Raw genomic sequence first — 22,871 nt, 5'->3', positions numbered from 1 at the left:
GTTTATTTTTGCAACTAATATTATTTGTTAAATTAAAAGAAGGTTTCTTTCTTAATCAGTAATTGCACCAGCTTTCACAGAAATTTACATAATCATCTAAACAATATATTGAAAAGAAAGAAAACAGAAACATGCAATATTACAATAACAGAAAAGTTACAAATAACTCAAAATGAAATGGCATATCTGAACCAGGAGGTTATTGGCAATAGTGTACGTGTATGTACAATAATTCCACAAAGAGAAAAATGTATGAATGGCCAATTAACAATGAATGATGGTCCAAGGAAACATTACCTGTTTCTCACTTGATTTCCAAGATATCTATACAACTGACTGGTGGTAGGACTGAACGTTTCAGATCCTTCTGCCAAACGCTGTACCTCCTGGAAATAACAATAAGGCGATACTACAGTAGTTAAAAATATGTTCTTATAAATTATAAAATAATTTTAAAATAAAAGCAACATACAACAAATCGTATCACAATGGCATAGCGTATCAATAGGCATTTTTACAAATTGAGTAAGAATATATTTTTATACCCAGCATTTTTACCAAGTACAAAACATACATACTTCCATATAATCTGGTTTTAGCAGGACAGAGGACCTCCTCAACATGGCTTACACGTATGACAATACTCAAACAAAATGTTCCATCAAAAATGGTTTGATTAAAATGAAAAATGACTTCGAGGTGGAGTTAGGGCTATTTTAGCCTTCTCTTCCACTCAACCTCAAGATATTATAAAACCTTGAGTGATGAGGAGCTGTAAAATTGTGTCCAAAACCATGACTTTTACGGATATTTGGAGAACAATGTATTTACAAAACAATCCTCATAGTTTAGGATACCTGAGATAATGTTTTGTATAAGAAACAAGTCTATTCATGAAGAAAACATATATAACACAGTACTAACTTGCTACAACTTCATCTCGGAGTGTAATATTACATGTTATGTTATAGATTATAAACCACTTTGCCCTTAGACAGTAAAACTTGTCTATACTTTCATCTTACGGCCATAAACATAAATTTTAATACCTTGACTGATTATTATGACATATTTCTTTCACTCCACTTCAAGAGGGAAGAAGCAAGAAGTTTTCTCCTTACAAAAATAAAACATGACTAGTTTTATATTATTCTTCTTAGTCCTGTTTCGATCTATAAATTTTAGATTTTAACTTATACAAACTAAATTGATTTAACTCTCATATCAAAATATTATACTTTTTCAATTCTTTGCATTTCATTTTTTTATGAATTTAGTGTTATTATAGATTTATTATTAACCATCCCAGAAACAATTTTTACTAAATTCTTCTTGTAAAACATAACTGCACCAGTACCTTTTTATTTTATAAAAATTATTTTCTGTCTGCCATTTGGCTTTTGGTTAGCACATAATCATTGAATCTCATGAATGAATACCCTATTATTGTAAATTTAAATTTTATTCCTGAATAGTATTAGTTATGTTCTTTTAAACTCGAAGAATATATATATTCAATACAATTCACCGTTGTATTGTATTGAAGCAACTTATTGATAAAGCAGAAGCTGTTAGCTTGTTTTGCAACATAATACACATAGATCAGTATAAACCATCATAAGACAGGATCAACATCTCTATGATCTAGCAGATAAACTTTCAACTTGGCGAATGATGTTCGATATAGGAACTTTTGTTTCATAACCGGAATAGTACCATGAATCGAGCAGCACCTAGATAAAACAGTTCTATCACTCTAAGCTATTAGTTACTTACCCACATCATGATTTCAATATAGCTCTGAGGGTCAAGTACCTTCATGTAAGGCAACAAACTAATTGATTTTGATGTTTTCATCTTTTCTAAAAGTGTTACATCTCGATCAAAACCCTTCTTCAAATCGTTCATCCAAGCACTCCTCATAAAATTCAGTTTTTCACGCTGAAACATAAATCTGAGATTAATCTTTTAAATGATACATATTTCTTATGGTTAAAATAAACAGACAGGAGTTAACTAAAATGGAGCACTGGAAAATGTTACCAAAATGGAAATGTTGTATATTGTATACACAATTTTTGATTTTTTTTCCATTAACTCCATATGATTCTTGCTGGTTATGTATTTATTTTTCTGGTTAGTGTTATTTGCTTGGAGGCCTTCTCAAACTTGATGTATTATATCTTTAATCAGATGTATTTTTAAAGAATGCACATTTACAAAACAGACACTAAAACTAGTGACAGCTGGTCTTAACAATCTTTATTTTCATTTTTTAACATCCCTTGTCAATAATGATATTTAAACAAGTGATCCAAATAGGACCTCTAAGTGTTGTGAAAAACAGTTACTCTAAATAAATGTTAATAAAGTTTATTACGAGATACTGTGATGCCTGAGAATTATTACTTTCATAATATACTCTACTGTGTACAAAATAATACAAATATTACCTGTGTTTTAAAACAAATTGTTGCAAAAGATAATTTTTAAAACCTGTATTGTTGCATAATGTGTATAGCTGGAAAAATCTTTTGTTGGCTACATTTTACTAAAATCTATACAATGGACAGTGCGAAAAATATGGAATATGCATTATCACATTCTATTAGTTTACTTATAAAATAAATAAATTTAATATTAAACAATCCACTTCAGTGACTTTTAGATAACATCAAATCTATATGTTATTCATACTTTGAACCTACTTTTTTTAAGTTACAGTGATTTTTACCAAAGAATATGAATGAAATCTTGTGAGAGAAGTCAAGATTCTGAGTACTACACAACTTGATAGTCAGCTGGGAGAGACAAGTACCAATGTCTCAATACTATGGACTGTAATTATTTCTCTTTAAGACATTGACTGCGGCAGATGCACGTTATTACTATTCCAGCTGTCCTATAGTCCGTACTTTACTCATGCTGCAGTGAAGGTGTTAAAATCGTGTTCTATTTGTTAAAAAAAAGGATGGCCACCAGCGTTTCAAAAGAGATTTGTAAAACAGAAAGAAAGTGATACCTGTATTTACAATGGGATTAAAAAGACCGAAAATATTATTAAATTGCATATTAAAATTTATAAAAACATTATACTATTCTTGTCTCATCACATGGTCTGTAAAATATTTTGCGCAAAGTTCCTGTCCAAAACACTAAACTATAGTATAGTTTTAACATAGAACTATACTATGGACATATTACTAACTTAGCTTTCTTTAAATATTGTACTAAAAGTCATCTTAAGTATAAACCAGTCAAAACTAAGTTAAAACACAAAATCCATTATTTATCTAATTTTATACCATACAAATTGAACAAATTTTGAAATCAGGAAAGATTGTTTTATTGCGATGTTATAGCTGCAAGCCAAAAATAGCTATAATCCATTCATCCATTGTTGAGAGTAAGGCACTGCCCACCTCTGGAGGGATGTGGTGACAGGCAGGTTCAACTCAGGAACACCAGGGTGGCCGCTTGTGAACTCAGGGCACCACGTGCGGTCCACGTAAACTTTACTCAGTTTCTTTCACCGATTGGTCACGACCCCAAAGACTCACCACACTTTGGTCGGAGCAGGACTCTGCCGCTAGCCACTGAATGCTACACAGCTAAGTTCTACAACTTCCCACATCAAGGATAAGTTGTCTAGTTCTATTCATTAATCAATTATATTACTTACGTTTGCTTCTAGATTGCCCTCTGATTCAACCTTCTTCTCAATCGATTTGACTTTCAAACGGAATGAAAATTCACTGTTTAATTGCTCCTTCGCTAGTTCTTGTATTTCTTCTTTGCTAATGACTCCTTCAGCTGGTGATTTGATTCCCACATGTTCTTCCTGTTGAGTGACACAAAACATAACAGTTAAATTTGTAATCAATTTGTTACTATAATTACCCATATATCTTTCACTCTAGGATCCTATATTTATTTTCAATAAAGTAACATCTATATAGGATGAACACTGCATTTATATTCTGTAACATGTGTTAAGGAGGTTACTCTAGCTCTGAATCACAATTTGTTGTATGATGTCAAACGCAGTGATTAAAATGACACTTATAATGACAGTACACACGTTTCATTGTTTTTTTGTCTCCAGAAGTAGTTAGACAGAAATAAGGTTACAATATGTTATCGTCACACTTCTTAAAGTAATATTTGATTAGTGGAGTTTTGGGACTCATTATCCCATCTTCAGATCTCTGATGCCTTGAAACATTAAAACACTTCTGCATTCAAATACTTCATCATCAGTTTAAAATCAAAATGTTTAATATTTAAATATTAAAATTTAAATAAAAATGTTTGGATACTACTATTTGAATATAAAGTGCAATACAACACATGAAACTTCTGGAGCCCTTGATAGAATCATTACGAATGATGTAACCATAAGTCATATATTTAGTTTACATGTAATAGGTCTAAAAAGTCACTTCTTCAATGTATACATTTACTAACTATTAAAAATACAATATTCATTAATATACCTGTTTTTTATTTAGTTCTTGCAGCAGAGAACAGGAATAGCATATTGAAGGCAGAGGCACACTGGGTTCAAAATTTGGGTGTTTCACTTGAATTGCTTTTAATATAATATCTCTTTGATCTCCGAGAAATGAACATTTCACAAAAATGTCATTTAAATTGTAGCCCTAGGGAAACACAAATTGAATACATAAAATGATACCATTTATACATACAAAACATTAAAACCAGAAATATGCATATACAAATAGTACATCAATCATGCAAGCCAATATAATAATATAAAACTTAAAATTATTTTCGAGTTTCAATTACACTTAGCAATATGTAATGAGTGTAAACAGTCAGGATATATATATATATATATATATATATATATATATATATTGGATACATACTATGTAAAGGGTTACCAATTATTTTATTAGCTAGTTCAACCCTTGAACTGGTGACCAATTACTCTGTACAGATAAGATATTTTAGCAAATTCAAATTTGTTCTTAAATATGTTATATAATACTAATATTAACCTCCAAGTATCTACTTCATCACTTCTGGTATACTATGTGAATTATTACTTTATGGTGTAAATATTGGGGTTAACTGGTAGAGAGGACTTTGAAGCCCTAAATTCGTTTCTATAACAAATACATTTTTTATTTAATTTTTTTATCTTTATCTGACTGTAATGAAAGAAACATCAATTGTTTATAAATATTGATCTATGTAATAAATTATGTATTGTATATATTTTACTGTCACACACAAGTACAAATATAAACATAATATATATATTACAGTAGAAAAAGAAAGTTAGGAAAGAATCGGCGTGATTATGTAATGAAAGTGTATTTGGTGCTTTCCTATTTCCAAAGTTAGCTTTGTCGTCCAAAGTGTGTCTTCCACTCCTATTCAATATCAATGCGATTGTAGAAGTTAGTGGTCACTTGTGTTACACACTGTGCAAGGTACTATTCTACTAAATTTGTCCTTTTGTGCTGTGTTGTTATATTTTATTATTGAATGTAATAAATACCGGTTTTTTAAAAGTACTTCACATTTTATAAATTACAAGTTTTGAAAGGAGGTTTTTTACAGTACTGTATTTATAAATAACAAGCAGTTGCCTGCAACTTCGCACGCAATTTCCTGTTGAAAAACAGTACACTATATTTACGTATTCTTTTTCTATCACATTCTAAACACTCCTGAGATAATTGATATTTGTTTCTTCGTGAGCCTCTTGGGCGCATTATGAAGGTGTGTACCATATTTCCTGCCTCTATCTTTCGTGGTTTTTGCTAGGTGTTGATAAGTTATTTAGTACAATTCATTTATATAGATGAATCTCGATAAACTAATTAAGTTATAAACAATCAAATTCTGCCTTTTAAAATTGATTTTCTGTCTAAAATATTTCCAGTATTATTGTGGAGTTTGCTTTGTGCTCCGATAAAGAAATGTATCAACGAAAACCAATTTCGATCATAAAGCGTCTTCTTTCGGCTCTTTTCATTTACCTTCGATCTAACCAAATTCGATTACCTTATGTGCAAACATTCATGGCTTTGTACAATGAGGTGGTTTTTATAACAGCATTTAATAGTTTTTTCATTGCATTAGATAGTTTATTGATCATTGGCGCAATCTAAATTTAAAATTAGGTAATAACTTCTTCTATGCAATCTGCATTACACTACTGATCAAGCACTTTAACCCTTTGAGTGCCACGGGTATTTTCCGAAGGCATATGCATAAAGTGCCACGCTGTTTTTCGCATATTTGTAAGCTTTTGGGAAAAAAGCTGTTGTAAAATAACTACCAAACAGATTTCCATCATTTTGTTGTTGTTTTTTTTCTTATTAAATGCAGAATATGATACATATCGTTACAAATAAAATTTGATTTATAAAAATATAAAAATGTCAGTATTTATAAAAAAAGTTTTTTACTTTTGTATAAAAAGTTAAGTTTCAACCTAATTTGTGTGTATACGTTATTTTTAAGATTTTTTTTTGACGTGACAACGTCTTAAATTAGGTTGCGGCTCGGAGTCACTCATGAAAAAGTGTAACGCCCGGTAACGTTACGATGCCCGTCCAGTGGGTCCGCCGCACGGGATCCGCACGGGATAAAGCAGATAACTGTGGGTCCGCCGCACGGGATAAAGCAGATAACTATGTTTATTCGTGAAAATGTGGAGTGCTTAGATTCGTCATTTACAACAACTACAACAATAAAGGTAAATAATTGTACACTGATATTTCATTATCGTAAACTATGATTGATTGATTAATTGTTAGATTGACACAAAAGTTGAGAAACTGAGTTTATAGGTTATGTCATACTATTGACAAATGTTGATAGTGTTAAGTAAATTATTAGTTTAAATCACTCTGCAATCAATCGTAATTCAGTCGATTGAGAAGAAACAGCGCGTATTGCTAGTCAAACATTTAAAATAACAAATTATAACCTCTAACCTGTCATAACAGTGCGACCAAACAAACGAACTAAACCGACCAATCACCACGCGCGGAGTTAGAATTTAACTGTGTTTAGCAAGAATTTCAAATTCCAATTTTAGTAAATGTTTTATTCAACTTTACCATTTACAATAACAAATTTTAATTAATTTCAAATTATGTACAATGTTTTAGTAAACAAAATATATTTCTATAGTTAAAATTTGTGCAATTCTTATTTTCATTCAATGCCTTGTTCCTATTGTGCAATTTAATATTCATATCAATAATAATAATAATAATCAATTGTAGTGTTGTAGTGTATTCATATCAATAAATATTCTACCGAGAAAAAGACGTTGTCACGTAAAATCTTCGCCCGTAAAACCGACTTTACAGGCAACCATAATTTTTTTTACACCATGATAAAGGCCATATGATTCTAAATAAAACCCATGGGTAATATCTTATTCTAGAATTTTAAAAACATGGCATTATATGTATTAACAAAATGCTGCCCGGTACCGACATTTTATAAACTGTACTTCATTTGTCAGAGTTTAGAAATTACTTAGTAATGATGTAGTTTTCCCAATAAATCTAATAAAACATTAATACAACACAAATAAATATGATTAGTAAATTTAGAAACAAATACTTGCTAACATATTTACATAAAAGTTTACATTTACTAAATAATAACCCTAATAATATTTACACTGAAAATTCACGTTTTTCGCTTGAGCACAACTCAAATCATACATTACTTTTGTAAAGAAATACAGTAAAATACTGTATAAGTTACTATTTTATTTTGTATTTACTCAAATCCTTGGTTATCGGCACATAAACAACAAGAAAGGCCGTTACGCAACACGGTACTCGTCCGCTACGTCGCGTGACTGGAAGACAGAATCATCGTACAGGTACTTATCACAGCCCACTATTTTTGGACGAGTTTTCCTTATCAGAGATCAAAATAAACTTCATTATACGTTCCTTCTTCCATAATGAATCGAAAAATACTCGATGAGTCATACTTTCTATCTCCAAATCCTCTCCAAATAGACACACGAATGGCCTGACATTTTCGAATAATGAAATGTTGTTCTTATAGTTTTTGATTTAATTGATTGTCGTAATAACTTGTAAATTCCAAAATAGGTTAAATAAAGTCAGTTGTTTTTAATACTGTAATTTATTTTGTCCCCAATAAGGAAAACTCGTCCAAAAATAGTGGCTTCTTGATAAGTACCCAAACAACATAAGTTTCACAGATACAATAGTAGAGAAACAACATAAAACTCGTATTTATTGATAGTTTGGAACCTATTGAATACAGCCGTCTGATTATTTGGCCAAAATAATCTTGTACTATATAAAATATTATCGAAATACGAAACGTCAAATTTGGCGACGCTGGCACTTTATGCACTTTTCGTACCGTCAAAATTAGCGACGCTGTGGCACTCAAAGGGTTAAAATAATAATTTTCTAAATTTTAAATGTAAACAAATGTTTCTGCCTGTTTGATGAACTTCAGCTGAAATTATTAACAGCTGTTAGTATCAGTTCACTTTGTATTACATGTTGTAGTGCAGTCTGCCGGATCCAATGTAAAACACTCCAAAATCAACAACTACTTACAAACGAAAAAATAATTAAAAAAACATTTTCTAGTGGACCAAATTGTGAATCTAAACCATTCTCGAATTCCATTGAAAACACACACAAAATTTCATCAAAATCGGTCCAGTCGTTTAGGAGGAGTTCAGTCACATACACATGAACACAAGAAATATATATATAAAGATAAGCAACTTAAACACAAAACAACATGCACAATAATGTATTTTATGTCTCAACATACTTTAGGCCAGCAGTGGTAACCAATGAAAACTGGCAGGTGATAACACTTTGGAGGTGGCAAGAGACAAATTCTATTTGTTGCAGCTGTATAGATGTTCAGTTAAGAGAGAAGAGTAAAGAGTGTTTTTTTTTTTAAAGTTAAAACAGAACTGAACAGATTGTATACTTAGTTTATATGCTTATGCAGCCAGTGTCCTGACTATAATCTAAGTTGTGGATTTAACATGTGATGTGTTAATTGAAGGTGACTTTCCACAGCAAGATTGAAATATTTCTAGATTTCAAATTGTGTTAAAAATGATTTGATGTTGTACAAAATTGAAAACTTTGATTACACTATATACCACTAAAATAAAATGATGACAAACTAAGTTTTCATTTTCATGCTTTTACAATTTATCATTTCTCAGACCGTACCTCTTCAGAATCAACACCAAAATATTACGTTCATCAAATAATAATACAAGTTATTTATCTCATTTTAACTTCTGTATGACATAATTGTGAACAAATAACTTTGTCATTATATTCAGTTAACATTTATACGTAATAATTATAGCTTTGTAATTTATAAATAAATTTTAGTACAATGTTTTTATGGCATTAGCTGAGAGAAAACAATGTAACATATCATGCATTTCTTTTATTGATAAGAGATAAAGAGCTCTGCCTTGATTTAACGTATGTTGTATCTGTGTACAAGGCAAGTACTAATTTTGGCAACACTTGAAATTGAAGAGCTATTATAAAACATGCACCGCAGTTTTTTTCCTTCATTGTAACTTAGTTTTATTTTATAATCTACTTTTTTGCTCTAACATAAAAGGGGTTTTTTATTTATAATTATTACTATTATACATAAAACTGTTTTACACAATAATAACTTTTTGTAACTAATACAATACTTAAAATCCTTGTAATTTTGTATAATCAACTGATTACAAAACTATTGTATCCAAAAAAATATGCAATTTCATATAGAAGCATGATTAAATTTCTGTTTTAAACAACAAAATTGATACAAAAGTATATCCAGAGATTTTATTATAAAATAATAGATTTTTAAAGCATCCATTTAAATTGTGTTTTTAGAACTTTTTACATACAATATATTTTAAATTTTTAACTTAATTTATTACGTTTCTAAATTATTAAAACCCATAATAACCATATATGTTCCTTTTCATATTTATTCTATTTTATCTTGATTTTTTAAATGAAATGAAATTGTCATTTGTAGATAATTTGCCAAGAGCCGTTTCAAATTCACGTAGCAGAACAAATCTAATGAGAACATAATTCATTTTTGTACAGAGAAACAAAACCTAAAACTTTTAAACCTAAATGATTTTTTAAGATAATATTATGTTTTCATAACCATTGTGCCCTTTATTGTAAAAGAATATAGAGACAACAATATTTAAATGATAACAATATTAATTTTTGTTCTATTGAATGTAGCCTACATTAATTGTTTTGTAATTTATATTCAGTGGCAATTTACAATACAGAATGGTGTGATTACCTTATCACACAACATCAAGGCCTGACACCAGAGAACAGGTCTGTCTTGACAAATTAAAAATTTTACGACACTTTTGTTACCCAATACTTTTAAAAGAAAAAAACAGAAAAAGAGGAGGCTTTAATAGTACTCCTACTTCCTTTGGAAGAAGTAAATATTTAAAATTTATAACAGGAGTCTAAGATTTGTACGTGCAAGTGAACATTGTAGTAAACAAATTTCTAATTATTAGCTAACATTTGTTACAATACCGTGTCATTGAGTGATTTGATGATATCAGAAATTTCTTGTCTATCATTGGTTGACCGGCCAGCACACTCCAGCCGATAGGCAAATATTTCCAATGAAAGTTTGAGTCCCGATGATGATACCATCCTCCAAAGTTCATTCACTTTATTATGGTTACCCTGAAATTACAATAAATTACAAAGCTATTACAAAATATTAACTAGAAAAAAACTAACTCCCTTTTAATTTATTTTGTGAATACATGGGGGACATGTCAGAACATTGCATACATGCATTACTGCTTTCTGAATATAAAGTTCCTGAAAGCACTAAAAGGTTGCAGGAATCATGCAAAATATCAATAAATAAAAAGACATTTGCGGAATTCACATAAACTAAAAACTAAACAATACTGTTACTTGTTTGTTTTTAAATATAAAGACATGTATATAAATAGAATCAACCATTATTTCAAGTTCTAAAACTTAACTTAAAATACTGAATACTTGATAAAGCACAAAAATAATTGTAACAGATCAACATTGGTCAAATTCAAATATTTCGCGCCAAGATCGGTAAGCGGAAATTGACGTGAACCACAAACATCTGATAAAGTAAGAAACAGATGTAATATTTTCATCCCATTTAAACATATTGGTCTAGTAAAGACCTCAGCCTTCTGCCTTTCTTCGTCTTAGCAGCGGTAATTAATACATGTGCGTTTATCCTATACTCAAGAAGCACATGTTTTAGAAAATGGTGTGAAATCTGATTATAATTAAAAGCATTAAATTTGAACATATATTGAAAGCTATTAAACCTAGTGAGTGAAATTTCTTTTGGTCTGAGAAGTAACAATGATAGGACATGAATTCAACCATTAAAAATGAACATGTTTTTATAAAATTGGTTAAATTTAACTACAAAGCAGTGTAACTATTACAATTGACATTAAACAAACAGATCTACATAATAATCTGAACATAGTACAATCAAAGGCACCACTTGGAAACTGACACCACAAAATAATATTGTATATGATACACAGTGCTGTGGCTTTGCAATGTTCTCACATCAACGCTAACAGTCACTGATATAATAAAATTGAAGTTGTAAAAATGAGGAAACTACCAAGTACTGCCTCTCCAAACTCATGAGGAATGCTGGAAATTTGGCATACCACACCGAAAGTACACCTAGCTGTACAGAGTAGGTAAAAGGATCAGTTAAATAGGATGGTTACAAGTGTTTTTGTCTATGTCTATATGAGTTTTTTTTATACTACATACTTAAACCACTAAAAATTACCCATAATTGTGTCCAATACTCACATGAGCTGCAAATCCACGCATCAAGACTTCATAAATCCTGATGTCAGTAATCTTTGGATTTTTTTCTGACCTCTTGCTTCTGTATGTATAATAATGTAGAGTGGCTAGACCTCGTTGGAGGAAATTACAGCTCACCTGAACAAAACTTGAGCATATTAGGTATGACAAAAACTCCTTGTATCAAGAAATGGATGATGTAAAGTGTTGGATTCAAATTCCGCTAAATACTGTTTTACTTATTTATACAATATTAAAAAAAATTATGTTTTAAAGTAATTTGCTGTTACATTTTCATCAGATTTTGCAAGTAAATATTTTCTACAATATTTAAATCAGTATAAAGTTTTCACTCTAATTTAGTATCCTAAAAATATGGAAGTAGGAGGTGAGAAGTAGGAGAATGAGATGGGCTGGCCATTTACTAAGGAAGGAGGACAACTCCTTAGTCAAGAACGTCTTTGTAAACAATCCGGAGGGCAGAAGACCACCAGGAAGGCCCAAGTTGAGATGGCGAGACCAGATCAGAAGAGACATAAGAAAACTGGGAAGAAGGGAAGAAGAGGCAATGGATAGAGAGATCTGGAGGCAGTGTGTTGGCTAGGCAAAGTACCACCTTGGGTACCAAGAGCCACGGCAGTAAGTAAGTAAAAATATGGAAACCTTATTAACAATGTATTGCGTAACAATAATGTACAGAAACCAAGCTAAGTTATCCAACATAAGAAACTAAACCCTTTAAACAGTAAAATTTGTCTGTACAAAATTTAAATTTAATAAAAAATAAGTAGTCACAATAGTTTTATTAAAATTGAATTCTTAATGAGCTACTAATTCAGGTAAGACTCTACATGGCTACATTTTGCAGAAATACAAAAATATCACATACTTGCAATCAAATTTGATTTAAAATTCTTTAAATCTTTAAAGAAATTGTTAAAATGTGCAATAATATTTTTACACTTAAAAATAAGATTTGCATACTTTTAGAGAAACATTTAATGGTATTTTAAACAACTGACAATAAATATACGTGTTAAAAATAATTATAAACTAGTTTCAACGCAGCCTGCAACTCAAACCCCTACTGTAACACCTATTATACTGTTAGAATTAATGGACAATATTAACAAACTATAAAATCTAATAACATGAGGGAAACTACAGAGCTATAATAGTTCAAAGGTGGTTCTATATTTTTAGAAGCAAACAAAAAGTTACTGAAGTTATAAATACAACATCAAACCATTTCATTATTTCAAATCACTACTTACACAAAGTGTAATATACGAATATAGAGTTGTGTTGAATGATTTTTCTTTAGATTGTTTCTCCAGCTCAGACATTTTTTCCTTTGCAATGCTGTCTTTTGTCTTCCTTTTCCACACTACTTTCCTGGAAAAGTTTAAAAATATAAATCACTGAGATACTACAAAAATATCAAATAAAGTGCTCCAATATGTGAAAATGAATACATAACTATTTTTCTAAATACAAAAATAAATATTGGCACACAAAAATAATGAAGTATAACAGAAAATTAATTTTGTAGTTAACTTACACATATAATTTAAATTAATTTTTATTAAAATAGTAGGAGGTAAATGCCCAAGTAAATTATTCATATAGTTCACTAAAAAGTCCATAACTAACAATTCAAACAGATCCAAATGTTTAACTTATCCAGTACACATTAGTTGGAGTTACAAAACTAAACTCCAAGTAGCCCTGACTATTGAGTTGTGAAAATGGTCATAGATAGACTAACATGTACGCTTTTTTTAAATTTTAGATTACTACGTTTATATAGAATATTTATTAAATATATTCGTTGTGATTATAAATGTGAGAAAAATTGTGTTGATGGATTTCTATTTTTCCTGTAGGATTTATGAATATACACTGTAGAAAGATATCTTTCATCACTAAGATAGGCAGACATTGATATCTTGCGTAAAATAGTGAAGGTAACAAACAGACAACTGCACTGACCAATACAATGTTAAAATATTTAGGCTTTAGTCAGTAGATAAAGTCATTCAAAAATGTCATATATATATATATATATATATATATATATATATATATATATATATCATGCTTTCAAAATGTTACAAATGTATAAAGGTTTATATATTTGAAATTTGTCTTTAAAATAAATGACTAACTTTTACTGGCATTGGGTATAGTAAATACGAGGGTTGTCCAGGAAGTGATGGCTGTTTCTTTGCAAAAACTTGATAGGCTTCAGTTCCAACATCACATACAGCCAGCGCTTCCATACAAATTCCACCAAGTTTCATTGTTTTATTTTTGTCTATTTTGGTTTTCTTGACATTTGTGAACAATGTGTTACACAACAGTTTTACAGACTATGAAATTCAATCAGTTATTTGTTTTATAAACAATATCTAGGACTAACATTTATGATGAAAGCCACTTTTGTGAAGAGTATCACAAATTGACAATCATGTTGAAGTTAACTGACATTTCATATTAGATGTTCAAACTTAGAAAGCAATTTCTAATGATTTCACATTCACTTATCCTTGAAACATTACTAATTGTTTAAGCTATACAAAGATTTGTGTATGATGGACCCCACACCTTTTAACTGATAAACAAAACACAGGGCAGCAAAGTTTTCTTGAAAACTATGTTATTAGTAGTAGTAAAATGTTTGATGATATAGTGATTGGTGACAAAACTTCGATATCTCAATTCAAATGTAAAATGAAACAACAATCTATAGAATGGCATCATACAAATTCATCATCAAGGTCACTAAAGTACAATCAAACTCATTCAACATGCAAATTGATTTTTACTGTTTTCTGGGACCGCCATGGTATTTTTCCGTGTAAATTCATGCCCTCAGGTGAAGCCATGCTGATTCTATTCAAATTCGTTTATTCACACATAAAATACATTGAAAGTTTGCATTAGATAGTCAATAGTCAATAGTCAAACGTCTTTTTCATGAATCATGTACATTGGTGGTACAGTGAATAGTGTCAAAATAAAATATAAACCTAAAACAAAAAATAATACATACTACATACAGAAATGTTGTGTAACTACAGCTAACTATGGGAGGTGGAAAACTCATCTAATGAATAAACTGCTAAATTCATTATATATTATTCTTTGAGCATTTTCTTAAATTTTGACCAATCATTCACTTTTTTAATATTTTCAGGATATTTAACATTTTTTAAAATGTGTTACCTGCATATGAGGGCTTTTTCTCGAAAAATTTTAACCTGTGAGGCTGAACTATCTCATTTCTCCTCCTAAAATTATAAGAGTGGGATAATGGTATTGATTTTGCCTCTAGTTCTTGTTTTTTGGCAATAAGAATTGTTTCAAATATATATTGACGAAAAACTGTAACAATTTTTAATTTTTTAAAATGTTCTCTGGCTGAATCATCACGTTTCAGCTTAAGCATAATTCTAATGGCCCTTTTTTGTTGCTTCAAAATGTTATCCATATTTAATTTTTATGTTGATCTATATAATGCTATACCGAATAAAAGGTGGGAGTGAACATGGGCAAAATATATACTTTTTAAGGTTTCCAAATTACAATAAAGACATTTTTGATAATGCAAAGATTCCTGAATTAATTTTAATTAAAATTTTCTGTACATGTTCATCCCAATTTAAATTCTCATCAACTGTTAAACCTAAAAAGTTAATTTGATTTTCCTTTTCAATGTTAAATGAGTTATAAGTTATTATTGGTTCTGTTGTGATTCTGTTCTGTGCTGTTTTAAAATTTATAAATTTTGTTTTCTGTGAATTTAACAATAAGTTGTGATTGTGAAAATAGTTTCCAATATTATTCAATTCCACAAATGTAAAGATTTCTGTTTCTTCTGGAGAATTAGATGACATGATCAAATTAGATTCATCAGCATAAAGACATAGTTTTGAATTTTGCCTATAGGTTAAGGTATCTTCTATACCCCTAAGATAACACAAAAAAAGCAGAGGCCCTAAGATTGAACCTTGGGGCACCCCAAACTTAATTGGCTGATGAGCTGATGATGATTTGATAATTCTGTTATGATTTGTCAAATGGGTAATTTCCACAAATTGAGATCTATTTGTCAAATAAGAAGAAAACCAATTAAGAGCCCTTTTAGATATTCCAATGACATGAAGTTTTTCTAATAATTTACTATGTTTTACACTGTCGAACGCTTTGGAAAGGTCCATAAATATACCAGCTGTATTTTTTCCTTTGTCAACGGACTCAATAACAGATTCAATAAAAGAAACAGCGGCGCTCACAACCGATCTTACATTCCGGAATCCATGCTGATAGTTATTTATACAATAAGTGAACATTACTAAATGTTAGGAATTGGATTGTTTGTCTTCAAGAGCCTCTCGCACACTATAATAAACCTTTCTGATCAGTTAACGTTAAAGTTTTCTGAAAACAACCACATCTGGTACTGACTTAATACTATGAGGCAAAATGTTAAAGAATTTACATAAGTAAAAGACTGATTTTTTTGAAAATATTAAGTATGAATCTCAGTTTTTAGCTGAAGTTTATTTCTTGTATTACAAATGTGATTAGAAGTAGTGAAAAGACTATAACTAAATTGTAGAAACTCCTTTTTTATTGGATTTTGTTAAAAACAAACACTCCAATTTTATTTCTATGAAGCCTTTTGTTTTCAATGAAAACATCATCAGATCCACATAATTGAAGTAAAAGTGGTTATACAGCTCAGTCTGAAGCTGGGTATACAACATATTTAGACCTGTACACTATGAGAAAACTACAAAGGGTTATATTTGCTTTTAAAGCAGTTATAAGTTGTTCTATTACAGCTTACCTCTTTCTCTCTTCCAGTGGCTCTGATGGAGCATTTGGTAAAGTTTCGCTGATAGGAAGGTTTGAGATACTCTCACTCTCCTCATGCTGAAGGTCATATACATCCTCAATATCTACTTGAAACGGTGAAGTTGCAGGTGGAAGGAGTGTATCACATTCTATTCTTTCTTGTAGTGGAATTAGTTCACGCATTTCTGCAGGAATTTTGACATTATCCTCTGACAAATTTGTTTTTATGAAGTCAGATTCAAACTTTGAATCACAAAAGTCTGCTGTATCTTCATGATGCTTATTTAAAATGTCTGAGATTTCTTTTGTGCCAGCATTGGATTTACTTAAATTGGAATTACTCTTTGTCTTGGCGTGACTACTGTCAAGTTTATCTTCAATTATTTTAAATGTGTTTATAGAATTTAGGTCAATTGTGTTGGTTTTATCTTTTTTCACCTTTTGTGTCTTTGGTGTTTTCTTAACTTTATGCACATGATCCAATCCAACATCAGGGTTTTCAGAAATTCGAAACACATCATTCGGTTTTAAATTTCTAACTGATGCTTTTGTTTCCTTGGAGGTATCATTGAAAACTAAAAAAGAGAGAATACATACGTAAAATCAAATCTTAAAACCAATTCAGTAATAAAATTATTATAAAAAATTCGTTTTTTTGGAACTTAACAAAAACACCTTTACAATAATAAATTTACACTATGTTTTAGTTGAGAATATATTTTTGGAATATATATATATATGAAAATGAAGCAACCGTTACTGTCTCACGGCCCATGTGTGGAGCCAAGGACCCCTTCAACTCTCCGGCCGCCATTTCTCCCACCCACTATTTGACAGTTCAAGCCATAAAAGGAAACTACAGACGTTGCCACATATGTATGCAAACAGCGAAGGCCCCTCAGATACTACATATTATCTTCATGTGGAATATTGCAATACATTTTCTTTGTTTTAAAGAATTTCAAACGCAAACAAAATTTCTAAGAAGAAATAAATATGCTTAAAATTGTAAAATAAACTTATAGATAGTGTTTTTTATACTCATTTGAGGTTAGTTTTGATGAAACTATTATTACTATTATACAACAACGTCACATGACATGAACACTCTCGTCAACAGGTTAAAAGTTAAGAAATATCAGTAAAATAAACTAGTTATTTTTATGATATATTTATTTAATTTATAACTGCAATATAATGACATTTTCTTAAAAGTTTGATAAAAAATATTTGTAACCTTTCCTATATGTCTAATTCAATTTACGTTTCCATCAAGTGCTATACCTACAATTGTTGCAGTTTGTTCTTTGAATAAATAAGAATAATTTAAGATTAAAATCTGATTGATTTTAATACATTAAGTCTTAAAAAATTTAAGAAATCAGTTTATTTCCAGATATAGAAAGCAAATTGTTGTAACATACTGTTAGTTGATTTGTAATAGATTAACACTGTGTGACAAGCTAGGCTAGAATTCTCCGCTTTAAAGTATTTTTGGAACTGTTTCAGAATACAGTTCAAAAAATTTATTTTACTGTACTTACTGTAAAAATTTGACAGATTTTATCTTTACTTACCTTCCAAAAGTTCTGTAAAAAATTTTTTGTTTTTGCGAAAACGTTTTCTCCTTGCAAGTTCATTAATAAAAATTACATCTGGATTTGTTGACTGCTGTCTCTTCTGTAGTGTGATTTCTTTTTTTGAGCCTGAAAATGTTTACCTCAATATTAGTCATCAGCTTTAAATGATAAGTTAGACCATATAAGAATAGGCTAATATAGGAAAGTCCCTTACCTATAAACACTTTAAATTTTTTAAATATTTTCTTTATTTGTGTTTGTCTATAGTAAAAATTAATTTTTTTAATTATTCTCTGACCTTTATCCTATTAGTTTTGAGGAAGTCCAGCCAGTATCATGTTCAGCTTCTGGTTGGAATTAACAAAGTCAAGATGTGTTTTTGTGATACTTTACATTACATGGAGTGTTTAGTGAACCAGAGCGTATCAAAATCCTGATGATGTTCGAGGCTGCAGAGACCGTGTGAGATCTTATGATGAATTAAAGACTGTATTTAAAAACACTTATCCCATTCGAAACCCTGAATCTAAATCAGGAGTTTAAAAAACAATCCTTGGAATGTTTCCAGGAAACAGGCAGTGTTAAAGACCGCCCCAAACCTGGAGAACTAAAATCAGCTACAAAACGAAGCATTGTCACTTGACGTTTTAAAATCTGATCACATGAGGATCACTGTAGTACTTGTAGAAGATCTTCATGCCTCAACAAGAAATGTTTCTCAAATATTAGGTACATCTCAAACATCAGTTTGTAAAGTTTTACATAACAGTGGTAATAATGCGTACAAAATTCGTTTAGTTCAGGAACTTCGTAAGGACGATTTTGATTGTCGAGTTGAATTTTGTGAAATAATGATGTGAGACATTAATAATACAATTAGATTAAACAACATTGTTTTCTCAGATGAAACAACTTTCATGCTAAACGGTAACATTAAGATACAATGCTCGTTATTGGGTTGATGTTAACCCTCATTGGATAAGAAAGAAATATACCCAGCACCCTGAAAAATTAAACGTTTGGCTTGAAATTGTGAGGGATCAGTTTCTTTGGCCCTTTTTTACTAATAGAAACCTTAATGCAGAGGTAATATTATCAGTTTTATTTTTGTTCCAGCCACTGACAGTTTAATTATAAATGTAAAATTTATATTTAGTTATTAATGTGCCAACCCCTAGATTGTTTTTTTTTAGCGAACCGAGTAAATTTGTAAGTGCATAAGTTAGGTTTTATAGTCTGCTGTCTGCCATTTTTACTTTTCTCTCTCTTCAGTGAGTAGGCCCAGTTGGAACTGGCTATGAAGTATGGTGGGCGTAGTGAGAGGAGGCTAGAGTGCGTAGCGTGGCCGAAGGCATCACTTTTAGCCTGTTCAACTACTAGTGCCTTTTACGAGATTAAAAAAAAGCTCTGGTCTTTCCAAATTGTAATATCTCTTTTATCTTTTTTTTATTTAATATTACAATCAAATGTGGTTTAATTTTAAATCACAACAAAAGACTTGGAAGATAATCCGTATAAACTCTGGGTAAATCTTAAGATCAGCGACTACCGCTCCGATTGCCGTAATTTTTTGCATACTAACACAGGTTATCGTAATTTCACCGAAAAAAATAGTCCCGATTATCACCGTAGCCGTTTACTCCCCCCCAAATAAAAATTTGAAAAAAATAAAATAAAAAAAAAACCTGACTGACAGTGCATTTATTCACTTTTTTGGTGTTTTTAGTTTGTAGGGCAGTAGTCCAGGTACTAGATCTAGTATAAACTCGTCTTATCTTATCAGTGATAAGCACGCACCGCTTATCTTTTGCCTGTAATGAAACCTGTGTTAGTTCTGTCTCAGTTTTTTGTGTGTAAGCATTCATGGCGTGATCTGGGCTTGGACTTTGGAAGCTCGAGTTAATTTTTTTTCTAAAAGAGCAAGCAGCTTAAAGCGCTGCGCAGCAGGCAAGCATCGCGTGATCTGAGTTTTGAATAGGCAAGCTAGGGTATTTTTAGCGTGTGACAAGAACCATCGCACGCCATGTCAATAACTTCACTAATTATTCCTTCTCCGTGTGGGTTTGTTTGTTTACGTCTGGCGGTCAATCGAAGCCGTCCTATAGGTCACGTGATCCGCCCCGCCAATCGGAAACTTTCCTGTTTGTCACGTGACTACTGTCAACTCATCAAGACGACCATGGTCGGCCATTGATTTTAGTTTGATAGTCGAAAATCTTGTTATTTATGTGTTTTGTATTGCCAACATTGTACTGCCGAAAAACTGGTTTTTATATGTTAGTGATAATCGAGACTATGGTAATTCTAAGCAATATATGGGTCAACCTCGATTTTTCTCATATTACAATATAATGTTCCAATAGTCAATTAGAAAAGGAAATGACTAGAATTTCTTGCCGGAAAGCAGTTATAGGGAGCAGGCAACTCATATTACAATATAATGTTCCAATAGTCAATTAGAAAAGGAAATGACTAGAATTTCTTGCTGGAAAGCAGTTATAGGGAGCAGGCAACTCATATTACAATATAATGTTCCAATAGTCAATTAGAAAAGGAAATGACTAGAATTTCTTGCTGGAAAGCAGTTATTATTGGGAGCAGGCAACCGCGAGAATTACCTATTAGTGATCAGGGGCACTGACGTGATCTGGGCTTCAAATTTGGAAGTACTCGAGTTAATTTTTTTTCTAAAAGAGCAAGCAGCGCGAAGCGCTGCGCAGCGGGCAAGCATCGTGCGTGATCTTCGTCTATACTGAATTGATTCAGGCCAAAGGAATGACACAGATTCCTTTACCAGATTTTTACGGAGATTTTGTACTGGGCGGATTATATTGGTTTACTTTGCTTTCCAGCATGTAATTATGTGTTTAAAATTGTTTTACATACATTACCTACATTATATTGTAATATGTAATAACAATTTATCAGAAATTTTTAATAAAAAAAAGGATCACGCACGATGCCTGCCCGCTGCGCAGCGCTTCGCGCTGCTTGCTCTTTTAGAAAAAAAAATTAACTCGAGTAGTTCCAAATTTGAAGCCCAGATCACGTCAGTGCCCCTGATCACTAATAGGTAACTCTAAGCAATATATGACCGTTTGGCGGTTGCCTGCTCCCTATAACTGCTTTCCGGCAAGAAATTCTAGTCATTTCCTTTTCTAATTGACTATTGGAACATTATATTGTAATATGAGTTGCCTGCTCCCTATAACTGCTTTCCGGCAAGAAATTCTAGTCATTTCCTTTTCTAATTGACTATTGGAACATTATATTGTAATATGAGAAAAATCGGGGTTGACCCATATATTGCTTAGAATTACCGAGACTATTTTTTTCGGTGAAATTACGTTAACCTGTGTTAGTATGAAAAAAATTACGGCGATTGGAGCTGTAATCGCTGATCTTAATATTTACCAAACTCTGTAAATACAATTTTAAACTGTAAACATAAAATGATTTGTAGATTGACAATTAGGCTAATTTTGTAAAGTAAATGAAATACCTTTAAAAAATTATTAACGATGATTTCCCAACCTTTAAAACAATGAAATGGTACTAAAATACCTGTTACAGAGGAGAAAAGTATGTTTGTTGAGAAATGATATTTCAAACCAATTAATAAAGTGAGAGCAAATTGCTAGGTCTACCCAGGAGTAAGCTTTTAAAATACTGCAAAAATGTTCTATTTTCTGCTTTAATTAATATCGTCCTGTCTTATTTGTTATAAATTAATCTTAAATTACATTAAATTGATATACATTATTACCAATTAACAGTTCTGTACGCCTATTTGGTATATTAAATATTGATTATTATGCCTATATATATTGTGCATATTATTGTCTTCAGATATCCTAATCTGCCTCTATATAATATTTTACATCCAATATAGGTGGATGTATGTAAACATATTTAAATTATACTTATTTAAAGGTATAGGTTAGAATATAAATGCAAACAACTAGCCTATTCTAATACCTTACAAACAATGCCTTACCAGTTTTGGGGTTATGAATTGGTATGTTATTGTCAATACCACACATAGAGCACACTTTCGTGCAACTTTGAATGTTTAATACTTGAGGCCTGGAAAGTTTTTAAAAAACGGGAAAATTTACACAACCGATACATTTTAAATAAATTATGTTTTAACATTCAACACAGTGTTTTTCTAAACATTTTTAAGGTTAATTTAGACTGTTCTCATCGTCGGCATAACCCACTACAAAGGAAGGATACCTAAAAAAGCACAATATACATACACCACTCCACCAACCACAGACTAGGGAAAAAACATGTCTCCACTGTCACCTGTAAAACAGGTCCATTTTCTCTTACGTGTAATAAAATGTATATATTTAACATTTTATAAAATGTATATTTAAACAGTAATTATCCTTCTGTAAATATAATATTACTATTTAAAGAGTATATTATAATAAATAAATTAATTAATGAGTGAAGTATCAACTTTATTTCTAATATTTATAAACAACTGCAAACAAAAAAGAAAACTTAA

General features: G+C 30.7%; 1 protein-coding gene across 2 annotated transcripts in view; it reads right to left on the bottom strand.

The window, feature by feature from the left end:
• Positions 1–22,583, bottom strand: part of LOC124362573 (DNA-directed RNA polymerase, mitochondrial) — a 52,325-nt gene extending 29,742 nt beyond the window's left edge. For both annotated transcript variants that reach the window (XM_046817196.1, XM_046817197.1), the window contains exons 1-10: positions 22,350–22,583; positions 18,350–18,478; positions 16,765–17,347; positions 13,184–13,304; positions 11,913–12,047; positions 10,605–10,760; positions 4,497–4,661; positions 3,683–3,841; positions 1,777–1,941; positions 298–386 (exon numbers count right to left, since the gene is read on the bottom strand). In XM_046817196.1, coding sequence (XP_046673152.1) covers positions 298–386; positions 1,777–1,941; positions 3,683–3,841; positions 4,497–4,661; positions 10,605–10,760; positions 11,913–12,047; positions 13,184–13,304; positions 16,765–17,347; positions 18,350–18,478; positions 22,350–22,395 — 1,748 coding nt within the window. In that variant the 5' untranslated portion in view covers positions 22,396–22,583. The remainder of the gene's footprint in view (positions 1–297; positions 387–1,776; positions 1,942–3,682; positions 3,842–4,496; positions 4,662–10,604; positions 10,761–11,912; positions 12,048–13,183; positions 13,305–16,764; positions 17,348–18,349; positions 18,479–22,349) is intronic.
• Positions 22,584–22,871: the final 288 nt, after the last annotated feature.

Source organism: Homalodisca vitripennis, chromosome 5 (assembly GCF_021130785.1).
Source record: "Homalodisca vitripennis isolate AUS2020 chromosome 5, UT_GWSS_2.1, whole genome shotgun sequence".
Taxonomy (NCBI): domain Eukaryota; kingdom Metazoa; phylum Arthropoda; class Insecta; order Hemiptera; family Cicadellidae; genus Homalodisca; species Homalodisca vitripennis.
The sequence above is the reverse complement of the archived record's forward strand: the minus strand, read 5'-3'. Positions and strand labels throughout refer to the sequence as shown.